The following is a 23,024-nucleotide window of genomic DNA, read 5'->3' as shown; positions in this document are numbered from 1 at the left end:
GAGCGTTGCCTCTTGCTCAGTAAGTATTTTAGAGTGCAGGAGTTAGATTGCTTACCTGAGGGCAGAGGTTCCCCTTTTATATGAGTTTGAAGTGTTTGAGTTGTAGTAGGAGTCGGACTCCCTCTCATTGGTTTTCCAGAGGGTTTCTCGGATGGTAAATTCTATCTAGACTCTATCTAGAATTGGCATCCTATGAGGACTCTTCATCAATTGAACTTCGTGCGTACATGCTTCTGTAGTACGGTTATCGAAGTTCGGTCTTCAATTTGATAGTGCAGAGGTATACCCTTCGGTCGAGAACCGAAGTGTACCCTTCGGTACGTCACCCGTATTGTCCTCATCGGAACTTATTCTGCTACGTGGCCTTCTCCCATTAGTTGGGGTATTTTGGGAATATCAAAGGTATATTTTCTTAGCTTTTCATGTTTGGTCCTTTGTATGCTATTTTTTGCTTAAGATTTTTGGATTGATATATTATTGTGTAATTTGTATGTAAGGGTTGTCATGATAGGTCCAGTGGTGGTTATTTGAGACATGGTGACTTTGCCAGTGTTCCTATGAGATTCTCTCTTCGATTGGCTTGCCACAGTGGTACGTCGCATTTTAAATTTGACTATCGTCCACATGAAATTGATAGTGTTGGATTTAAGATTCTTCACACTGGGTTGTATGAGGTATATATAACTCTGTATCTTATAAGTACTTGTGTGTTATTTTTTTGTAGTATTTATTTATAACTATTTTTGTTTCATGTTTTAGACGTGTCAATTTTGTATTACCGAAAACAGTGAAGACGAAAGTGATGGAGAAATGTCTTGGAATCACTAATTGATTTGCAAAGTTAGAGTTTGGTCGTGTTTTTGTTGATGTCTGTATATATTTGGAGTGAAGTTGTGTCTTGTTGTGCTCAGATATCTGTTAGAGTTGTTTAAACATGTAATATTTGTGTGGATGGATAGTTAACTCCCAGATTGAACTATTTAGTGTTATTTGTAGCACTGTTAATGTTGCTTTCTTTTTTTATTTACGAAACCGATGATGGGAATATGGTTTTTGATAAATTTGTACTGCTTAAGAAGGAAGAGTTAAATATATATGTTTTGTTAATTGCAGTGACTTTGTTTATATTTTTCATGTGTGATTATGTAATTGGTAGTCACAGTATTGCCTATTGAGGATATTTGAGAATTGAATTTGTTGTTTATGATTTAAACATGTGAGTTATGCAGTAGTACGGATGTGTGGGCTGTGTTGTCCCAATGTGTGCCTCTATTTTACAAAAGTTTACATCCATCCATACTATTATACAACTGTAAAAGTACAGCAACTTATTGATGTTGCGTATTTACATTGCACAAGTTATATACAGTCATAGACATCTGGAAGACACAAAAGGAGCAGCTATTTCTGCTTGTTTGACAATGTTGTAGAAGCATGTTACCTTTTGATTTTTTGTTCAGACTAGAGAAGTTTTTTCTCATGGATTCAGTGGGCTGAATCTCTTTTACTCTTTTTCAGACTTGGTATAGCAATCTCTTCTATTGGGACATTTTCTCCATCGCTTTCTCCTGCGTGGTAGTTCAAAACTTTCCTTATATCTAGGATATCATAAATCAAAGTGATGTAGAATCCTCCATTATTCCTTGTGGGCACAAAGTTTGTCATATTTGTGTTATTTTCTTCTTCCTTGAAATTGTCTTCTTCTACTGAGCTTTCTTTGGTGTCATGTTGATCTTCTTCATCTTCAATTTTGTTCTTCAGCTGTGTCAGTGCATTCAGAGTTAGTGTTTGCAGTTAAAGTCTACACCATTCCATGTTTGCTACTGTCCTCTTTCGTATGTCTATATCCTTCTCGATGCTTGTCCCTATTCCCTTGTTTTTGGTGATTGTTCTGTTCAATTGCTCTGCTTTCTGGTATAACTGTTTAATATCTTGGAGGAAGAACCTTTAATCTCCTTCTTTTTTTGTAGATATTAGAACTTTTGCATGGTTCTGGATAATCTGTTTCATCAGTTTGTTTGTCTGTCTCTGTTCCTCATCTTCTGATTGGCCATTAATTGTGTAAGAAAGATCCACATCTGAAGTTGCATTTGAGTCGTTTAATTCATGTTCCAATTCTTTTTTCAGACCTTCTTTCTCCTTTAATAGTTGTTCAACAGTTTCAATCATGAGTTCCATTTCTTTGTCCAATAAGTTTGTGTCATCACTTGCAGCAGCTTCTACTTGTATGGTCAGCCATTGTAGATCTCTGATTGCTTGTTGAAGTTTGTTTCCAGATAATCTACTTCTCTTTAATTTCTGTGCTATTGTTGATGCAAACATTGCTTCTTTTCACCTACAATTGTATGATGAAGAAATTAGCAAAGGGATGTGCATTATGAAAACGTTTAATTAAGCATGTGTTGAGTTCATTATGGAGATTATTTAAGAACATAGTCGAATGAAGGTGAGGATATTTATTCTTCTGTGGGTGTCTATTGAGAGATATGATGACATAGGGGAAAGTTTTGTTGGTTGTATATTCGTTATACTCACCAGATAGATGTGTATTAGGTTGAGAATGACTCCTCTTCTGTATATTGACTCCAATTGAACGATGTAGAAGTTGGGAGACAGTGAAGTTGTATACTTTGATTGAGTGATCGGTAGAAGATTTTCTATCCCATCCTTAGAGAACTTGCGTTGATAGACGTTGGAGTTGTATGTGAAGAGGGTTATTCTTTATGGCTTACATAGATTTTATGAGGGTTTTGTTTTGTGTTTCACGTTTAATATTGGCCCTTGGTTTTTTTACTAGAATATGCAAGATGGTTTCATAGGTTGTTGTCTTCTAGTGGGTTTTATCTTCTATGTGTCATCATGATGATGTATCTTGCATTAATTGTTGATTTGGCTCTCTAGATGTCTAGTACCAAAAATTATAACATTCATTGAATGGTTTTTTCATAGTTGGGATTGAATTGTTATATTTAGAATGTGGTTTGGTCAAAAAGGGGCCTTTGATGGAATCCATTGATACTATTATATAAATATAGGATTTTAGTAGATATGTATATAGGTGTGTTTGGCAAGCATTTTTTCGTAGCATTTAGGCTGCCTGGTAATATAAATGCTACATGTTTGCGAAACAACCATTTAGGTGGTAGGATTTAAGGGAAAATTTTATGAAAATTTTGTAACCATTTTGAAATTGCGGTTAATTGGGCCGTTTTAATTATTTATTAATTTAGTAAATTATTTATTTTTTCGTATAATATTTGTTTACTTATCTGAGAACTTAAATATATAATACTCTTTTAAGTAATTTGTCACTACAATTTCAACAACTTTATGCTACCACCATAATTGTAACCAAACACTACCAGCTTTTCAAAAGGCATATAACATTCATTGGATTTTGGATTGGTCTTATGGAATTATAGAGGAAAAATATGAGTTTAAAGAAAGAGAGATAAATTAGTCAATTGTGCTGACAAACCTAAAAAAAAAGGATATGATACAGAGAATTTTAAGCTTCAAGAATGTTTGAAGCAGATATTGTTCTGGGGAACTAACTTAAATAAGTTTTTTATTCTGTCAATGTTGACAGTAATGAGTGTGCGTGTAATGGAAAGTAAGGCTTATTCACTGACAAAATAGCATAGTAGATAGAGTAATTAGGTAAGGGGGCCTTACTCACTGACAAAATAGCACAGTAGATAGAGTAATTGGGTAAGGGGAAAAATAGTAAGTCATAAGAGATAGGAAAGAAGCACTAAACATTTGTGCGACACTATCATCTTTCTGAAACTCACAAAGAATGTAAATTTGAAACATTTAGATGTTGAAATCAATGTCAATTATTGGAATAACTCCTAAGAAATAGCAAAGAAGCACTAAACATTTGTGCCACACTATTATCTTCGTCCAACTCACCAAAAATCTAAATTTCAAGTCTTCATATGTTGAAACCTGTGTCAATTATTGGAATAAAAAGTATTTACTCCTTTTTGATACACTATTTATATAAGAAGAAATTTTGATACAATATTTTAGTATGTTGCTAACAAAAGGATCAATATCATCCATTGTTATGATCCATGTCCTCAAAATATGATATTTTAATGTTTTTCAGAGCATTGTTAGTCAGAGGAGTTCTAAAGTCTTCCTTGAACAACATAGAACATTTTCATAGGTAGTTTCCTGCACATTTATGTACACAAAATATGCACATATTAAGGACAAAAGTTTGGTGTGGCAGACGAATTGTTTGGACTTTATCAAATCTTTGTCTTGCCCTTTGAAATTGCAGATTTCTTGTGTAGATGTTTTTCCTTCGATTCTTTGTCTTTTGTTGCCATTAACTCCCTGTGTAGTACAAAATGTTGCAGGAAAAAATTAGAGACAGAGAAATAAATTGACGAAAACATTCTATCCACATGAGGTAATAAATGTTACATTATTTGAGAAGTAGTTGCTAACCCAGGAATATTAAACAATGAGGGTATAATTTTGTAAGTAGATATAAAAAAATGACATGGACAAATGTTGAACTCATTGACTCCTAATTGGGTATGTAGAATATAAGTTTTTAAGTGGAAGGGAGATATGGATTTGAGGTTTTTAGGAGAAAAGCATGTATTCATTCATTATGCAGAAATTGGTAATACAAAACTTTATATTCGTTTTGGGAGAAATGTTAGGTAAGATAACATGTATTATGTATAATAAATCATGTGTATAATCTTTTGAGAATAAGTTTTGCAATTATACGTGACATTATTAATATATTACTAATTTAGTTGTCTATATAAAATAAAATTGGAGTATATTAATCTGTCTCTCTTGCGGTTGGCTTTTCCTGTGAAATCGTTGGTGAGCTATTGGTCTTCGTTGTCATCATCTTCACCAGTTTGTGGGGATTGTATCGAAGTTTGTTGGAGGTTCTCCTTGTCCCATGTGCCTTCCGCTTGGAATTTTTGTTGTTCTTCAGTTGCTTGGGAGACGCTAAATGTGAAGAGGTTATTGTTGTTGCTTCTGTTGTTGATGGAGACAGTGAAATTGTATATTTTCCCATATAGATCTTTCATCATTGGTGGGACAATTGTTCTATTGGAGGCTGGTAAATCAGACAATGTACATATAATTCAGTGCATTGTACCACCAGCCGGTGGATGCATCTATATCCACTATTTTTGCAATGCAATTGAATCTCTTTCCCTACTCATATATTTTAATATAGTAAATATTTTATCAAAGTGTTAGAAATTGTAGTCATCTTGTTCTACAAGTCTATGTATTTATTACCATATCAGCGTCGCGATCCAGGGACAACAATTCAGCTATTGTTGTCACATTATTTTGTGCAATATTCTTTTCTGAACTCCATGATTTGTCAGTCTTATCCAAGTATGTGCAGGCATTTAAAGATGACACACTATATGAAGAATGATTAAATGTCAGTAAGTAAGGATGCAATTTGTAATTGAACATTTTGGATGTATTGTTTTTTGGTGCAATACATATTTTTTAATATTTTACTTTGCACGAAAAATGTAGACATCTTCTATATCAAGATTGAGGTATATCTTAGTCGCTGATGTGCTGGACAATGTCAAATCACCTGCAGCAATGAATATTTGTAAAATCATGTGCATGTGTTATTGGATAAATGAGTTTAATTTTACTGAAGTGAGCAAATATGGTTGCGAAATAACCTCTGAAAGATCGCACAGTCATTGAAGACAAAATTGCAACATGTACTTCATTTTTGTTATTGTGTAAAACCATATTCTTATCGAATGCTTCTGCAATTTTGGCCTATAGAGTGACAGGTATATTTTTATTCCTGTCGTTAGGGAGCAATAGTTTTGTTATTAATTTTCAGCCCATTTTAAAATTTTAATACGAATTGTACATATAATTCAGTGCTCACTCTGCGATTTTGATCATCATATTTTTCTTTGCAACCATCCTCCCATTGACCAAAGTCTTTGTTAGTCTTCCAACAGAAGTTAAAGTCCCAATAATATCTGCACAATCATCGAAATAACGCTATATAAGCATTTTTGTAATGATTGGATAAGTAATGATGTTATAGTACTTCAGTCATATACCACTTAAGTCAGAGTCATTATAAAATCTTGATTCCAGGCTTTGCTCGTCGCGAACATTGAAACTGTTGATTGGTAGTGTGAGCTGTGATTGGAATTTCTTTGATAATAGTCCACGTTCCAACCAGAATCATGTTCTCATGCTGACATACTCTGTAACTTTTTCTTGCTTTGACAACAAGGAAGTTTGATATTTTGTAGACCTTCCCTCAACCAATAATTCCTTCACCCGGGGTGCATCCTCTTTTCTTATTGATCCTTGCATAGTGGTGCCCTAAAAGATTGAAGGATAATATAATTAGCAGATGAAATAGAAGAAACATAATTTATAGTTTGATTGATTTCTTGTGAATTAAGTTCTGAATTTCATAGAACAATTAACCTGTTTATCGAGTAATAGGAAATCCACACTAATGAGTTGATCTTGCATAGTTGGATTTGTAGAGTCCCACATTCTAGCAACTCTAGTGATTATCTTATATCCACTCTGCCCTGCCTCCAAATCATTTAATAGTGTGTGATCCATAGGCTATTCTTCTTCTCCTGAAATTTAGAAAAAAACCAATATTTTATTTGTTATAGGAAATATATAAGCAATTAATTATAATCTGCCACATTTCTTAGAAAATGAGGTGATAAACAAATAGACCTTGGTGCAAAGCTTCAAAAATTTCATTGTAGACAATGTTTTTGGTGTATTCCTAATTTTTGTTTTCCTCTGGTGCTATTAAAACTTTAAGTCCTTTGTATGTCGTGACCCTTGAGGCTGCAACATATAATTGTCCATGTGAAAATACAGGTCTCGGAAGATATAAGCCAACTTTTTTCAATGTTTGTCCTTGGCTTTTGTTTATAGTCATAGCGTAACATAATCTGACCAAGAATTGCCTACGCCTGATTGTGAAGGGCCATTTCTTTTCAGTGGCTGACATTATTATCCTTGGGACACAAATTTTCTCTCCTGAATGGTTGCCTGTTATTACAGTACCTTGAATAACCTTTTCTCCTAATTTTGTAATCATGAGCCTCGTTCCATTACACAATCCATTGCTTTGATTGATATTCCTTAAAAGCAGAACAGGAGTGTTCACTTTTAGCTGCAGTTCATGGTTGGGAATGCCATTGAATTTCAGTGAATTCAAAAATTATGGTGGGTATAGTAGGTCATCGCCATCCGATGCGCCACCCATTTTGTAGATAGAGTCGAATCAGTGTATAAAGATTGTAAGTCGTCATATATTTTTGTAATCATATCTTCTATTTCACCCTTTTCTGACTTCAACAATAAGGTCTGAGGTATCTTTATCCAATTGGCAATGTCTTCATTGTCATCCATCTTTATTGCTTCTGCCCTACCTTCCCCAATGTCTAAAAGCCAGTCACTAAATTTCTTTAGTTCTGATCTCTGCTCAGGGTTCAATCCACTATCAGAGAGGAGCATATTGTCTTTTAAAACATAGACGTTGCAATGTGGCCACAAATGTGATTGTGTTATACAGGACTTTACTGTGTCATATCTTGATCCCTTTACAATGACAGGGAGAATTTGTCTAAAATCCCCACCAAGCAAAACTATTTTGCCCCCAAAATTTTTTTCTTCTATTGGTTCCTCATCGGTTGTCAATATATCTCTCATAGATCTATCGAGAGCTTCGAAACAATGTCGATGGGTCATGGGTGCCTTGTCCCAAACTATAACACATGCCTTCTTTATAAGTTTCGCTAGTTGACTGCCTTTGTTAATGTGACAGCTCGACTCTGAATGGACATCAATTGGAATCTTGAACCTTGAGTGCACTGTTCTGCCGCCAGGCAATAGTAGTGACTCAATCCCAGAAGATGCCACTGCGAGCACTATCTTCCCCTCTGAACGTAAACTGCTAATAATTGCGTTGTAGAGGAATGTTTTTTCGGATCCACCATGACCATGAACAAAGAAGAAACCTTCATTTCCTTTGTACACAACTTCTAAACCTGCGTGATATACTATTTTTTTACCATAATTCATTTGCTAGAGCAGACGCTTGCTTTCACATTGGAGGTTGTACAAATTGTGTGATAATTCTTCTATTAACATAGTGTTTCCCAAATCCATGATATGCAGATTTGTTGGGTGCGAAAGATTATGATCGCTTAGTGATGAACCATTTCTTCTCAACAGTGAGTCTAATTCAATTAACACTTGATTCTTGATTTCTGCAGCTGCTATGTTGGCCTCTGGTATCCCAACTTGCTTTGCAACTTTGTAAGAAATATCTTCTTTCAAGTATCCTAAATTGTCATGAAATAATTTTTTTCCATCCTCGACTTCACAGTACAGTATCATGGTCACAAATAGATATCTCAGCTCTTGAAGGGTTGCCCATACTGCAGCTTCTTCAATTGCCTGATGCCATTCCTTATCATTTCCAATTAAACCCATTGCATTACATGCTTCTTTGAAAGTTTCATACACAATTCCATTAACCGTCCTAACTTGAATGAAGTTTTCAACACCTTTACTATAAGAGAGCAGCATCCTGAGCTAATAAAGTTCACCAGTAGATGGATGAATAAATGTAATCCTGCCAATACAAGTCCCTCTTTTCCTTCGAAACCAGATTTTGTTTGTCGAGTCCCACCTCCATAAAGTGGGAAACTCAGCATATGAAAGCCCCCGTGCATCTTCATTATTGCTGTTAGTGAACATCCATTATGTCAACATAGTTTTCTCTATCCTAGGTTATTGCAAGACTCTGCTGACATCCATTTCTCCATTGAAAATGATACTATTCATTAGAGGCAAGTGGATTGTTAAGTTTTGCACAGCTGGTTATTTGTGGTGTATATGAAATTCAAAAATGCTCCACACTGATTCATATGTTGTCAAATACCTACAATCAATATAGGTCTTTATTTCATCAAAAATCTGATCATCCTCTACTCTACTGAATTGTCACCAGATGTGTCTTTTTTACCTTGTAACAATGCTCTTGTACGATCCATGCCTTTGTTGACATATTTAAATAAATATTTGATCGACCTCGATCGATTGGACCATTCGACATTTATATGCGCATCGTATTTGAGAAGTAGTTGTTTATTGTAAGGGACAATAGATCTATTATCCATGCTGACACCAGATTTTACAACTACTTCACTGCCATCTCTTCTTCGATACACAGCAAATCCATATTCTCCTATAGTTGTTTCTTGCTTGAATTTTTTGGGGAAATACTTCACATATCTTCCCATCTTCATGCAAGGAGCTCTAGGATTGGCAATGCCACAAGGTCGATGAATCATAAATCTAGAGACAATTCTGTGAAGTTTTGGGTCTGTTCTTTATTTGAAATTTCTACAGAAATTATCTTATCAATGTCATTTGGAGTTGGGTGTTTGTCAGCCTGATTCAACCAGATGATAATGTGTACATGAGACAGGCCTCTTTTCTGGAATTCAATTGTGAAAATAGCACCGACGACATTTCCAAAATAAGACCCCTTCTACATGTCAGTCATAAATTCTTCAAGTTTCATATGGAGAACTCTAGACCCCTTCTACATGTCAGTGATAAATTCTTCAAGTTTCATATGGAGAACTCTAGAGATGATGTATGGTCTATCCTCTGGTTTCTGGCTTGGAATAAGAGTCAATGCATTTTGTATTTCCACCCAACGAACATTACACGTGAACGTTATAAATAAATCTGGATTTCCTCTCGATCTACATATGAGCATTGCATCATGGTAGTTCTGGATCATGTATCGAGGACTACCAGTGAAACTGGATGGCAAAATGACACGCTTCCCAACTGAATTGACCTTTCCATCACCTTCTAGGAATGCATCTTGAATGCCTTGTACATCTCACATCAATAATGCTCTTGTTGATGTTTGAAACGAATATATCGCAGTCTCTTGTCTTCAATACATGTATAAGCATCAACGATATATTGTTGAAATAATTTACCTCCTCTAACTAACAAACCTCCACCACAATTTCTTTATTGTATCATAAACGCATAATATTCACGTCTTGTCACGTTGTCGCGCTTCATCTTACATGCTGGACTTTTATCTTCATAAGGAATGTTAAGCCTATAACCATCCTCGCCAAATGGAAATAAATTGGATATTGCATGGCCATGAAAGAAGGATGCAAGTCACTGATACATTTTAATCATTGTCCTTGATATTCAACAATAATGTCACGGCCCTCATCTATATAGCCGATATCTCCAACCACCAAACCTGCCATTTTTGGATAAGCTGGAGCATTATATTGTGAACTCTCACCTCGTCGCCGGGCAGACAACAACAATGAAACAGGGCGTTCATCACCAGCTTTCAATCTGTCTCTTGCCATACGAAAAACTTTAACCAGATCATTTACATCGTTGAAAATATTAATTAATTGAGACACAACCTCCTCCTGTACTTCAGAATTTACACCAGATCTTGAAAAAGCAGCCATTCTATTAGAAGTCTCATTATCTGTGTCATAAATATATAACTGTGCAAATTGTGGGTTCTGGCCTTTGACAGGAAGCAGTGATCCTATCAAGTGATGATTCTGCCCATTAATTTTAAAGACATAAGGGCCATGTCCCTTGTTGATCTCATTGTTGATTTTGCCACCGATAGAGATTAATGCAAACATAGAGTTGTATGTTCGAAGGTTGTCACGAAATAATCTTGAACATGCTCCTCCTTCATAATCCATAAGTTGCTTCAAAAAAGCTGGAGGGTCCCCTTTAGTTGAGGAAGTTTAATACGCCCTTGTTGACAGCAAAGTGAAGACATAGGAGTTCTTGCTGGAGTAGATTTTAGTCGCTCTGCAAACCAAAAAATGGCACCACAAAATTGGCAAGTTCACAATGGATGACCAAAATTGAGCGGAACCAAAACTAATTCACTGGCATGCACAAAGGAATGACACAACGACTCATGAAGTGACGAATTACTGGAAGCATCATTGTGTTTTGTAGCAGGCGTTGCAGTAGATGTTGATGCTCTGTTCCTCCTTCGCTCATCCAACAAACATTTTACATTTACGCTTTTTTCTATTATCCCTACTCGATTCTCCAAACTCCATCCTATAATTATATATGCATGCAAATATGTAATAAAAGAAATTCCTCAACAATAAGGAATACATAAATAATACGTTTTGATAAATGAAAATACTTAGCAGTAATTAGAAACACTATAAACAATAACATGGATATAATTGTAATAGTAGAGATGGAAAAACTTATGCACAAAGATCAATAAGAGAGCACATGTACCTCACAATTGAAGATGCACAAATTCAGTTGCGAAATGACTCCCCTGTGTTGATGAACAGCTGTGCAAGGGACGAAAGGGGAATTTATTTTCCAATCCAATAGAATGGTAAAAGAGGATTATAATTAACAGACAAAAGGATAACATAAGTTCCTATGTACGCACTAACCAAACAACACAAATCAAACATACTTTGACACAAATTTGAAGGAATATAATTATAATAATCATCATAATCAGAAGGATCTAGGAAGAACCCAAAGCAGAACATGAGTCCAAAACAAAGCAAGACCATCACCCCCAACGGAAATCAACTTACCACCACTTTCGTCAAACGTAGATGGCATACGCTTTCGACAATATCCGACAAACTCTATAGATGTAAATTTCAAATGGAGATCACCAAACCCAAATGAACATATATTTCAAACAAACCCACAGTAAGACAAACATAATCGATGAAGAAATAACCAACGAAGCTTGCCGTAAATAACTCCGACAACCTTGCACAAACCCTACAATTGTAATTTTCACATTCAAATCAGATAACCCAAACCAAGATGAAGTAATGCGACAACTGCGGAAGGGGGAAAAACCCAAAATAAGAGAGACAATCAGTGAAGAAAAAACCAACCAATCTGAGACCGAGGAAACGGAGATGATTAGTCGCTAAATTGAGACGACAAATACATGAACTCGCAGACCAGGAAAACCTCACACGGAAAACAAACAAAAGAGGAAAGGCGTAGGCACGAAGCTGAATAACGAAGAAGACAAAATACCTGCAATGGACAGAGGCAAGACGTGCAAGGTTCATGCACCGTAATCCCACGCACACTATAGACGCAGAAGCACAAGCGTTGGAGAGATACACATAAACGACAAAACGGAGGACGCAAAACGGCGTCGTTTTGCTCGCCCATCTGTTCGTACAAAGAAAAACAAATAAAACATAAAGGACAGAAGACCAGATGCGCGATTACGATAAGGAGGCCTGACTCGCCAGGAGAGGCCTGCCTTTCCATGAACTTTATATAATAGCATGGACATGGATGGATGGATGGATAGCATGGATGGATGGATGGATGCTTAAAAAAAAGTTTTTTTTTCCTTCCTATTTAGCCTCCCTCACACATTTTAAATCCCCTTGTATTATCCGCTCAAAATATCTTCCCACAATATCATTTGCCACCTGTTTGGCAAGGCATGTGGGTCACGGATACCGCTATAAAGTCTACTGACATCCACTGCCTTGTCAAACAGCAAGGCGTTTACAGCAGTTTCGCTGCCTACAAAGAAGCTCTCGATAGGAGCTTCTTTTCAAGCGTTTGACCTTTTTTTTATTTTGAAAAAAATTAATGTGGGTCCACTTAATTAAAAGAAAATCTGTCAATCGTGCCACCATTTAGTTAATACTAATATATAAAATTAACATGGACCCATTTATATAAAAGGAAAATTAATATATTATAGTATTATTAACGTGTAAGACATTTAAAAAAACCAATTTAGTGCTAACACTGAGGTTATTTTATTACACTTCTAATAATGTCTATTACACTATATTAGTATTAATTACACTCTTTATTATACTTCTAATAATATGTCTATTACATTATTATATGTCTCTTGAAGAAAAGCAAGAGATGAAGATAAGTGTGAAGAAAAGCAGGAGAGAGATTGTGCAGGGCTATGTTGTAGAGATATCAGATGATGTTGGAGAGAGAATAAGGAAAAGACAAGATGAAATCAAGAGAGAGAAGTGGGGGATGAAAAAGTAACAGGAGAGAGAAGCGGGAATATTGATTTACTTTCATTTACCTTATTTTTTTCCCCAAAATATCTAGTTGGATAGCTGACCTGGCTTAACACTTGGACTATGGATACGTATGGACACAAATTCTAGGGGCATTAAGAGTGTGTTTGGTTTGTTTTCTATTTTCTATTTTTATTTTCCATCCCTATTTTCTATTTCTATTTTCTAAAACCAGAAAACATGTTTGGTTTGAATTGAAAAATTATTTTCTGTTTTCCATTGTGGCATATGCATCTCAGCTCTCAATTTATTTGCAACAAGAACAAATAGTTTGAAGTAGCATTGTAAAAAGGTTAAGAAAGGGTGAGACTATACTTTGAAAACGAAGAAACCCACCCTTGCCGATGATCACCAAACTGCCCAGCTTCAAAATCTTCCTAGGGAAAATAGTAATGGAGTCCATTAAAAATCTGCCCAATAACCCATTAATCGTATGGTGTCTGTCTACTCCTCTCTTGGGCTCCCTATTGTATTTTGAATATCTGCTGCTTTAATTTTTGCAGTTTTCTTTCATACATGAACACCAGCCCTAATAAGCTGTAAATGCTCAAACCATCTTCTTTGATCAGAGATACCCTTCGCATCGATTTCATATTCTTTTTTTGTTATTCCATTTAAAAAACTCTTAACCAAAATAATTGATACAAACAACAGATGGGGCATTTCAACAAACACTTTGAGTGCAACTCTGTTAACAACATTGATACCTCTCAATTGATCAATGAAAGCACCACAGAGGTTACAACACAAAGCCAAACCAACCAAGAGACAACTTACAAGAAAAAAAATTGAGAACCAGGATGGAGACTTTCTTTTATAACATTTGTTCCCGAAACAATTCAAATGACCAGTCTTATTGACATCTGAGTGGTGTCCTCTCCTCTAAACTACTGCCTTCGACCCGTTTCTCCTCCCATACCAAAAAATAGTCTCATTGACATCGTGACCCTTCTCATCAACAACACACTTGAACCCAGTTAAATCATCTAAGGCGAACAACTCACGAAAATAGAGAAATTTCACTCCATGAAATCTCTCAGAGAAGAATCTGGCATGTGCTCGTAGATATGCAAATCAACTGTCAGGGAGAGCTGGATCTAAAATTTCGAGTCGATTGAAATCTTGAGGTGGAAGAGAGTGAAAGGGGAAGATGGCGAGATTAGATGAGGAGAATACCGAATACGAAGACGAAGACGAAGACAGAACAGATAGAATTTCGTGTTTTCTATTTTAGAAAACGACTTTTTATTGTTTTCTATTTTACAGTCATTTTCTATTTCTATGTTTTCTAAAACAGGTGACCAAACATGTTTTCTAAAGTATTTTCTGTTTTCTAGAAAATGAAAATAGAAAACACTTGAAAAACACTTAAGTGTTTTCCTAAAATTTATCTAACAGTATTTAATGACGCAAGACAACTCACAGTGTCATTAGCGTAAAAACAAAAACACGACTCGCAGCCGCCACTCTCTCCTCCACTCCTCCACATGTGCTACAAAGGTCAACAGAACATCGTCACTCCCTTCCCTCTTCGCCACCACATTCACTCTTCGCCACCGCATAATTGTAAGTTCCGATTATCTAATTTTTTCTTTGTTTTTCATTTATTATTTTATTTATATTATTTAATATTTAGGCCTTAAACTTTTATTAATTTAATATAAGTGTTAGAATTGTTTAGAATTGTACGTTCCGGTTGTTTAGAATTTTATAATTATTTAATCGGTTGACTAATTGTTTATAAAAAAAGTTTGGAATACCTTTTTATGTTTTAACACAAAAATATCGAAAATGGCATGTAACCCATCAGTTTGGTAGGTTGTGGGAGCCCAACAGGTTTATTCAATTGATTTAATCAATGGAATAACTTTATTCCACTCTTTTATCCCATAATTCATTGTCCAAAATTTATTGTTTTAATATAAATTTCATTTTTTTTTAAAGCAGAGTCTAAAATTCATTGTTTTAGTTCTGAATCTATTGTTTTTAAATTTCATTTCCGTTGAAAAAAACAATGGAATTAAGATCTACCAGATAAAACTCACCGACAATTGATCTTGTTAGGAAGAGCTTTATGCGCTGATTCCAAATATGTAATTTTTTTTAAAAATCTAACATGTATTTTGAGAGTCAAAACGTTTTAAAATTTCGTTTAAGAGACTTGGGTTCCAATGAGCTACCATTATATAGGCTACCTAACACTAATGAAAATATTGTGTTATGTACGAGTGGGGACTGGAGGTGATTGTAATGACTCGTCTCGGAGGGGATCTACTGAATTACCAAAATATCCTCAAACCTATCTAACCATGCAAAATCCTCCAAAATTTATTTATTTAAATCCAAATAAAATCCTACACCTCTAAAAAATATTTAAGACATTAAATACATCTTTACAAATAAACAAAGCGGAAGTCTTTATAAATCAAACCCTGCACTACCCATAACCACAACTGTATCTACGGGGGAACCGCTCACGCCTCGGGATGCTGACCGCCATCTATGGATTCATCTGAAAGGGAAACACATAATAAAGGTTGAGCTAAATAGCCCAGTAGGGGTTTAATACCCGATAAGAATTTGGTTATCCATGAAACGGATATCCGAGTGGATCAACCACAACAATCATCGTAAATGATAGACACAAAGGTAGAACAAGTGTATAGAAATGGCAATCAACTCAAGAGTGATGCAAGAATAGGTAGGAACAATATGAACATGATCATGCCACAATCACAACCCAATATGCATATATATAAATGATGCAACGCGAGAGCTTGACGAAGATTAGACAAAGGCAGACTGCCATTATTTTTGCAATTTATTTTATTTTATTTTTTTATTTTTTTAGAATTTCCTTTTTAATTAATTAGGGTTTCCTTGGTGTTTTGTTTGTCGTCTACTATTTAAGATTGTAGACTCTCATTAGAGAGTAACTTTGATTGAATTAAGAAAATCAGAGATTATTCTCTAACCCTACTTTCATTCAATTCTTGGTGGATTAAATCTAGTAGAAGCTGTATTACAATCGTGAATTTCCCTTAGTTCACATCGTGATCAACAAATCGATCGGGTCATTGAACGAAAGATGGAAACATTTTTGAGACAGATGGATCTGATAGCGCAATGGCTTGATGTGTTGTTGTTCCAACTAAACCTGCCATCGAATTTGCAGGAGGCATATGAGGTTGAGTCTGATGATAACTTCGACAATCCTTTTAGCGTCGAGAACGTAATGGGAAGGGGTTATGTCAGGATCTTGATCCAAGGCAGTGGAAGGCAGGATTACCTATCTATGACAGTTATTTCATAATCGAGGAAAGGTTAGATACACCATCTACACCGATCTTTGATAAAGACGAACAAGAAGTTGCAAGTTTAAACAAGCCCTTCATAAAGTTCAAGGATGAACAAGATGAGAAATTTTTGCAGCCCTTCTTTGATGAGTATCCCGATGAAGAAGATCAATTATTGCAAGAAGATATCATTGAAAAACGATGGAGGATAAGTTTCAAATTATTCAAGGAGCGAATCTCGACCATATTATGGTACCTGTTGATTTTGTTATTCTATACTGGTTTCAATATGTAAAGAATTTTTCAATCTCTTTGATAATTGAAGTTGAGGTTTCAAGGAGGCATTAGTCAGAGACAAAGGCAGATGTCCAACAAGGGGAGGCTAATGCAGCGCGAGAGCTTGAGGAAGATTAAGCAAAGGTAGATTGCCCTCCTCGAGGAAGGTCACAACGTTTCCTCGAGGAATGCCAATGATTTTTGCAATTTCTTTTATTTTATTTTATTTTATTTTATTGTAATTTTCTTTTTAATTAATTAGGGTTTCCTTAGGGTCTTGTTTGTCGTCTACTATTTAAGATTGTAAACTCTCATTAGAGAGCAGCTTTGATTGAGTTAGGAAAAAACTAGAGATTATACTTAAGAAAAAACTAGAGATTATTCTCTAACCCTACTTTCATTCAGTTCTAGGTGGATTGAATATAGTAGAAGCTGTATTATAATCGTGAATTTCCCTTAGTTCGCATCGCGCACTCCATCAATAAACATGCAAATATATATATGCAAGACACACATCCAACCTATGAGCATAACACGACAAAACATCCACAAATGATCAACAACAGATAGCAGTTCGGATTCCTCATCAGAGGCTATGGCGCTCAAATCCATCCACAACTACCAAGGTAGCACATGACAATCCGGAGTCCTCATCGAAGGCTTTGGTGCTCAAATAACAGAAAGTGGAATAAATCCCAGACAGTGATCACGTCTCCTAATGGCGTGTCTCGAGCACAACCATCGCACAAAACCAACCAACCATAATAAAACTATCACATCCACCAATACAACTCCAGTTACAATCCATTCCATCCAACACACAATCATCCATATCATGATGCATGTATTTTCAATAATCTCATGCACTCGAAACCAATTTCTAAACTAGTTTAGAAAAAATTTATCTTCTAAAATATAATGTAAAACTCTACAAAGAGTCCTAATCAAATCAAAGAAGTGGTACTTAACATGCAAGGAAATCACAGAATTTTTTGAACACGATGTATCGGGGATGAGAGGCCAATAAATGAAGAACCTCTACATGCCATGAAAGGATTCAAAACTCACAACACAACAACCAAGTTTTAAATGAATACAGCCAGAGGCAACATAATGCAAATAATTCCTAATATAAAAGACATTAACGAATTTAGCGAGCAACCAAAATAATGAGGGAAGTAATATTCCATATTTATAATAAAATCAAAGGTCGGGTATCGGAAGAGAAATGACAGAACCCTTACCTCGATAGCATTGCCAACAACTCTATGCGTCTATTGCAATTATTGCGTCTCCTCAGTTTCCTTAAATATATATATCGGCATATGACGGGTTATTAAATCGTCTAAAATAAATTACTAGAGTATCCAAAATCATTTCTCCAATAAATTTAATTATTTATTCGGCTTGTACTGGCCCACGAAACTTGGCAACTGGGTTATAGACCCATTTATTTATTTGATCAAATTTGTCAAAGTAAAACCTGGTCAAAATAAATAAATTAGTCAAATTGGGCCAACTTTTTAGGCCACCCTTTTGCTTTTCTTTTTGTTGTGTTGATCAAACTTTTAATAAAAGTAAATGAACTAATTCAACATATATCATGGTCCAGGTCTATTTGGTGTCAATAGTTGGCCACTTGGCCCATACCTTTGCTGCTCATAATGTCCAATTATTAGACCCATTATCATATGGTCATTCAAATCACCGCATGTTATTTAATTTAAATAAGTTCTTTAAGAATTAAATTTAATTAAATAAAATAAGAGGTATACCGGATCTACCCAGTTGGGTATTTAGGTCATCAAAACGGGTCGTGGCTTTCCGATGACCGTTGGGAACAGTGTCTGGCTAGGGTAGAAGCATATTGCTATGGTAAGTACATGGTACCAACGACATCCCCAAAAATGTCTAGAATAAGTCAAATCAGGCATTCAAATGTGCGGCTCCACCCTGACTTTGGAAAGGATTCTGGCATCCCTGATGGCTGACAGCAATCAGTCTTGGTTGGGTATGTTTTTTGGCGACCAGGCAATCCGTTTGGGATATTCACCGGCTCCAATGATGTCGAATAGTGAAAATCAATTTGGCAGTGGGTGGTTGTCACTGTAGGAGAGGGAGAGTTTTCTTTTCGTTTTCTCACTGCAGCAGGAGAGGGTAAGAGTATTGAACTCTTTAGTGCTTTTACTGAGTCAACACACGATTCAATTGTTCCTTTGAACCTAGATCTTGAGATCTTCAGTCAACTAGGTTGAATTGCCATCATGATAACTCTTAAACATTAGACTTATATTTCATTTCCCTCGATGATTTCTCAACTTGCTCTCTTGGTAAGCCTTTAGTAAGCGGATCCGCATCGTTATCCTTTTGACTTTACATAATCAATAGAGATAGACCCATTAGAGAGTAGTTGTCTAACTGTTATTTGCATATCCAATGAATATACAGTCAATAGTCTTAGGTCATATTTTGACCTTTTTAGGCGGAGGAGACACCCCTATATTTTCATATATTTGTAGGAAGGTATACAATCATTCCATAACTCATGTGGTGTCTTATTTAATTTCTTGTGAGGTATTTTATTCAAAATACAATTAACTAATAAAATTTCCTTCGCCGACAGATTCTTAGGTAACTATGAACTTATCAATATAGCATTCATCAATAAGAGTAATAAATACTTGTTGCCACCTCTAGTTTGCACAAATTTAAATCGCATAGATTTGTGTGAATTAAATCTAGAGTTTCACTACTAATTTCTATTGACTTGAAAGGTGCCTTAATCAATTTGGACTCTACACAAATTTCACACTTTTGAAATTTCGGGAGTAGATACAAATTGTTAATTCTTTTCAACATTTTATAATTTATGTGACGTAATCTACCATGCCATAGATTATCATACTCAATTGAAAGTAAACAAAAGTACTTGCTTCATTGGTCTTTTGAGTTGTACACCATGTTTGCTTCTGGCACAACTACGGTAAGCTTTACAGCTTCTTCACCAATATTCTCAACAACGTTGGGATACATTCTTCTTTTATAGATGACAACAATCCTTGGCTCGGTGTCCCAGTTTATTACATACAAAGAGACTCCTTTTGAACTTCTTGTAGCCACTAATACCACCACCTTTAAGACCATGGGAAGAAACTTTTTCAGCTTGCTTTCTCTTATAGGCCTTATAAGTGTGTTCCACCTTATTGGCCTCAACCCCCAGTGAACGGACCTTTGTCCTCCTCTTGGACTTTTCCCCATGCATAGCATGTAATTTTATGAATGCCTTGGGAGCAAGAAACAAGCAACGGTTTATAGATGGAACAATATCAATTTCAGATACTCAATACCCTCAGTATCCACTATAGTTGTAAGCCAACAGTCAGTTGAAGACATGGATAACTAATTCATTATCTACACAAATACTTGGAAGCATTTCATCTTGGAAATCAGCAAGTGAAACATGGTTGGATTTGAAAGAAACATATTCAATCCTAAACGAAGCAAGAATTTTTGAAATCTATAAAGAGCTCTCTACTATCAAGCAAACAAATCTCTCATTGACAAATTATTACATAAAGTGCAAAGCACTATGGGATGAACTGTAGGAATATAAAGAGATTCCTATGTGTAAGTCTTGCAATGCTCACAAGTTGTTTTTGGACAACCGGAATAAAGAGAGACTCATGCAATTTTTGATAGGCTTGAATGATTGTTATAGTCACATTAGCAGCCAACTACTCATGACGAACTCAATTCCAGATGTGAACAAGGCTTACAACATAGTCAATCAAGAGGAAAAAAAGAAGTAAATATAAGAAAATGCTTATATTATCTCTTAGGAGGCAATGTCGTCAAACTACTCACCAAACAATTATGGGTCAAGTCTTTCAACAAGAATCATCAAAATAAAAGGATATTGACAGTAGTGCAAGAAATCAACATAATGGCAAAGAAAATATATTTTGTACTCACTACAAGATGAAAACCCATACTGTGGAAAGATGCTACATGATACATGATTTTCCAAAACAACCCTTCAAAAGGCAAAAGCAGAACAATCAAGGGAATCCAGTCAATAAATCACAGTCAGTCAATCAAGTTAGTAGGAATTCAAAACAGCAAATTGGAATAGTTTTGACCAATGCATAATCCCAGCAACTCCTAGCTTTCTTAAAGAACAAAGTGAAAAATAAGGAAGATGGCACAGAGAAACAATTCCATGTGGCAATGTAGTTTCAATGGCTTCAGTGATGCAGCGCGAGATTCAATACACATAAATCCAGACACACAAAGATAGAACCAACTCTTCCACTAGCTTAACTTGCTCAACAAGTAAAGATGTGGGAAAACTCAGCAATGCTATTATTAATTCAATATCAAAAACTGATTGTAAAACCTTCATGAAGTGTTTATATAAGCCTCATGTAAGAAGCCTAAAACCAAACAAAAGACTAAAATATCCAAGCTAATAAAATAAAGCAACAAACATAATATGCTAAACTAAAACACTAGTTTAATTGCTAAAACTTGTCTCGTACGTTAGTCTTCACACAATCAAGCTTTTCCAAATAGCATAACGCCGCATCATCTACATCATCAATTGTTCCTACATCATCCTCTCCGGATTGAAGAGACGGTGAGCTTGACGTTAAAGGGGAAGAAAAGGATGGATGATCAACGAAGGGCACCAAATGCTTGACATTAAACACGTCATGGGTCTGAACAGTGGCAGGCAACTTCAACTGATAAGCATTAGAATTTATCTTGACAATGACTTCCACAGGACCAATCTTACGAGCTGCTAATTTAGAATACTAGCCAGAAGAAAAACGATCTTTGGTCAAAATAGCATAGACGAGATCACCAACAGCAAAATCAACGTGCCGACGCCTTTTATCCACAGATTGTTTATACTTGGAGATAGAGGCCTATAAATTCTACACAGTAGCATCATACACAAGGCGAAGTTTGGACATAAAATCTTCAGGATGAGCACTATTTGCACTCCACGTTTTGCTAAGTGCACCTTAAAATCTCACAAAAAACCCTAAAAACCCTAGATCAGACGGTAGAGAATGCCAACCATCAAAAGCAGAAGCACGATTTTGACTCCATCAAGACATCAAGCAAAGTTTCCCATTCTCTAATGGTGGGTGTGCTTGATTTGAGGTGGAGTCTATCTTTTGAATATGGGTTTCGTGTTGCTTTTGATGCTTTTAACATGTAGAGGGTCATCAACCAAGGAGATTTGAGTTTTTTTCCCCTTGATTGGTCCAAATGAGAGACTTCCCTTCCTGTTTTAGTGAATGCAGAGTCTAAGTAGTTGATTCTTCATCTTCAGGTACCACTAGAACTACTCAAAACTTTGTACCACCCGACAAGTTCAATGAAGCACCAACCGAGTGAACCGACAAGAGTTGGGCTCCATCAGTGTGCTCAAAAGTATGAAGGAAGAGGTTAGTTACAAAAAGCATGAAGAAGAAGAGGAGGAAGAGCAAAGATCGGAGCAAGAAGAGAGGAACCCAAATGGAACAAGAAAAGATGAGGCAGAGTTGTAGATTTAGGGTTTGGGAAAGGGGGTGTAGATTCAATTTTTAGAAAAATTGAAAATGAGGTATATTCAATAATGTTATGTTTTTAACTGGGGTGTTTTAAGATTGAGGTGTATTTAATAAAATTTGGGGTGCATATAGTCTTCATCAATCTTCAGCCTTAACACTTTTCAGGAAAGGTCCGGAATAGGAGCCAAATCCACCGGAACGTGAGGATTATAACCATAAATAACCTGAAAATGACTAAACCCTATGCTACGATTAATGGACCGGTTAAAAGCAAATTCGCCCCGATAACGAAGAAGTAAGGAACCCAAAGATTTTAAGTGATCATCCACTAAACAAAGAAGTAAGGAACCCAAAGATCGATTAACGACCTTCGTCTGACCATCTGTCTACGGATGATATGCACTACTGAAATCCAGTTTGGTATGAGACAGACTCCACAAACATCACCAAAAATAACTCAAGAAACAAGTATCACGATCAAAGACAATAAGCAGAGGCAAACCATGACAACGATAAACCTCACGAAAATAAAGCTGAGCCACATGAACGGCGTCTGAGGTTTTATGACACATAATAAAATGAATCATCTTCGAGAAACGATCAGCCACAACAAAGATGGAATCATGACTACGCTGTGTACGGGGGAGGTCCAATACAAAATCCATGCTGACACAAGACCACGATCCATCCGAAATGGGCAACAACAAATAAAGACC

At 35.8% G+C, this 23,024-nt stretch overlaps 1 protein-coding gene across 1 annotated transcript; it reads right to left on the bottom strand.

Moving 5' to 3' along the window:
- Positions 1-5,771: 5,771 nt before the first annotated feature.
- Positions 5,772-9,618, bottom strand: LOC119980265. Its single transcript, XM_038822900.1, has 2 exons — positions 6,096-9,618; positions 5,772-6,011 (listed from the first exon to the last, which is right to left on the bottom strand). The coding sequence occupies exon 1, from the start codon at positions 8,098-8,100 to the stop codon at positions 7,231-7,233; it is 870 nt and encodes a 289-aa protein (XP_038678828.1). The 5' UTR covers positions 8,101-9,618; the 3' UTR covers positions 5,772-6,011; positions 6,096-7,230.
- Between the last annotated feature and the right edge of the window lie 13,406 nt (positions 9,619-23,024).

The sequence above is a fragment of the Tripterygium wilfordii genome, chromosome 2, assembly GCF_013401445.1.
Source record: "Tripterygium wilfordii isolate XIE 37 chromosome 2, ASM1340144v1, whole genome shotgun sequence".
NCBI lineage: Eukaryota > Viridiplantae > Streptophyta > Magnoliopsida > Celastrales > Celastraceae > Tripterygium > Tripterygium wilfordii.
The sequence above is the reverse complement of the archived record's forward strand: the minus strand, read 5'-3'. Positions and strand labels throughout refer to the sequence as shown.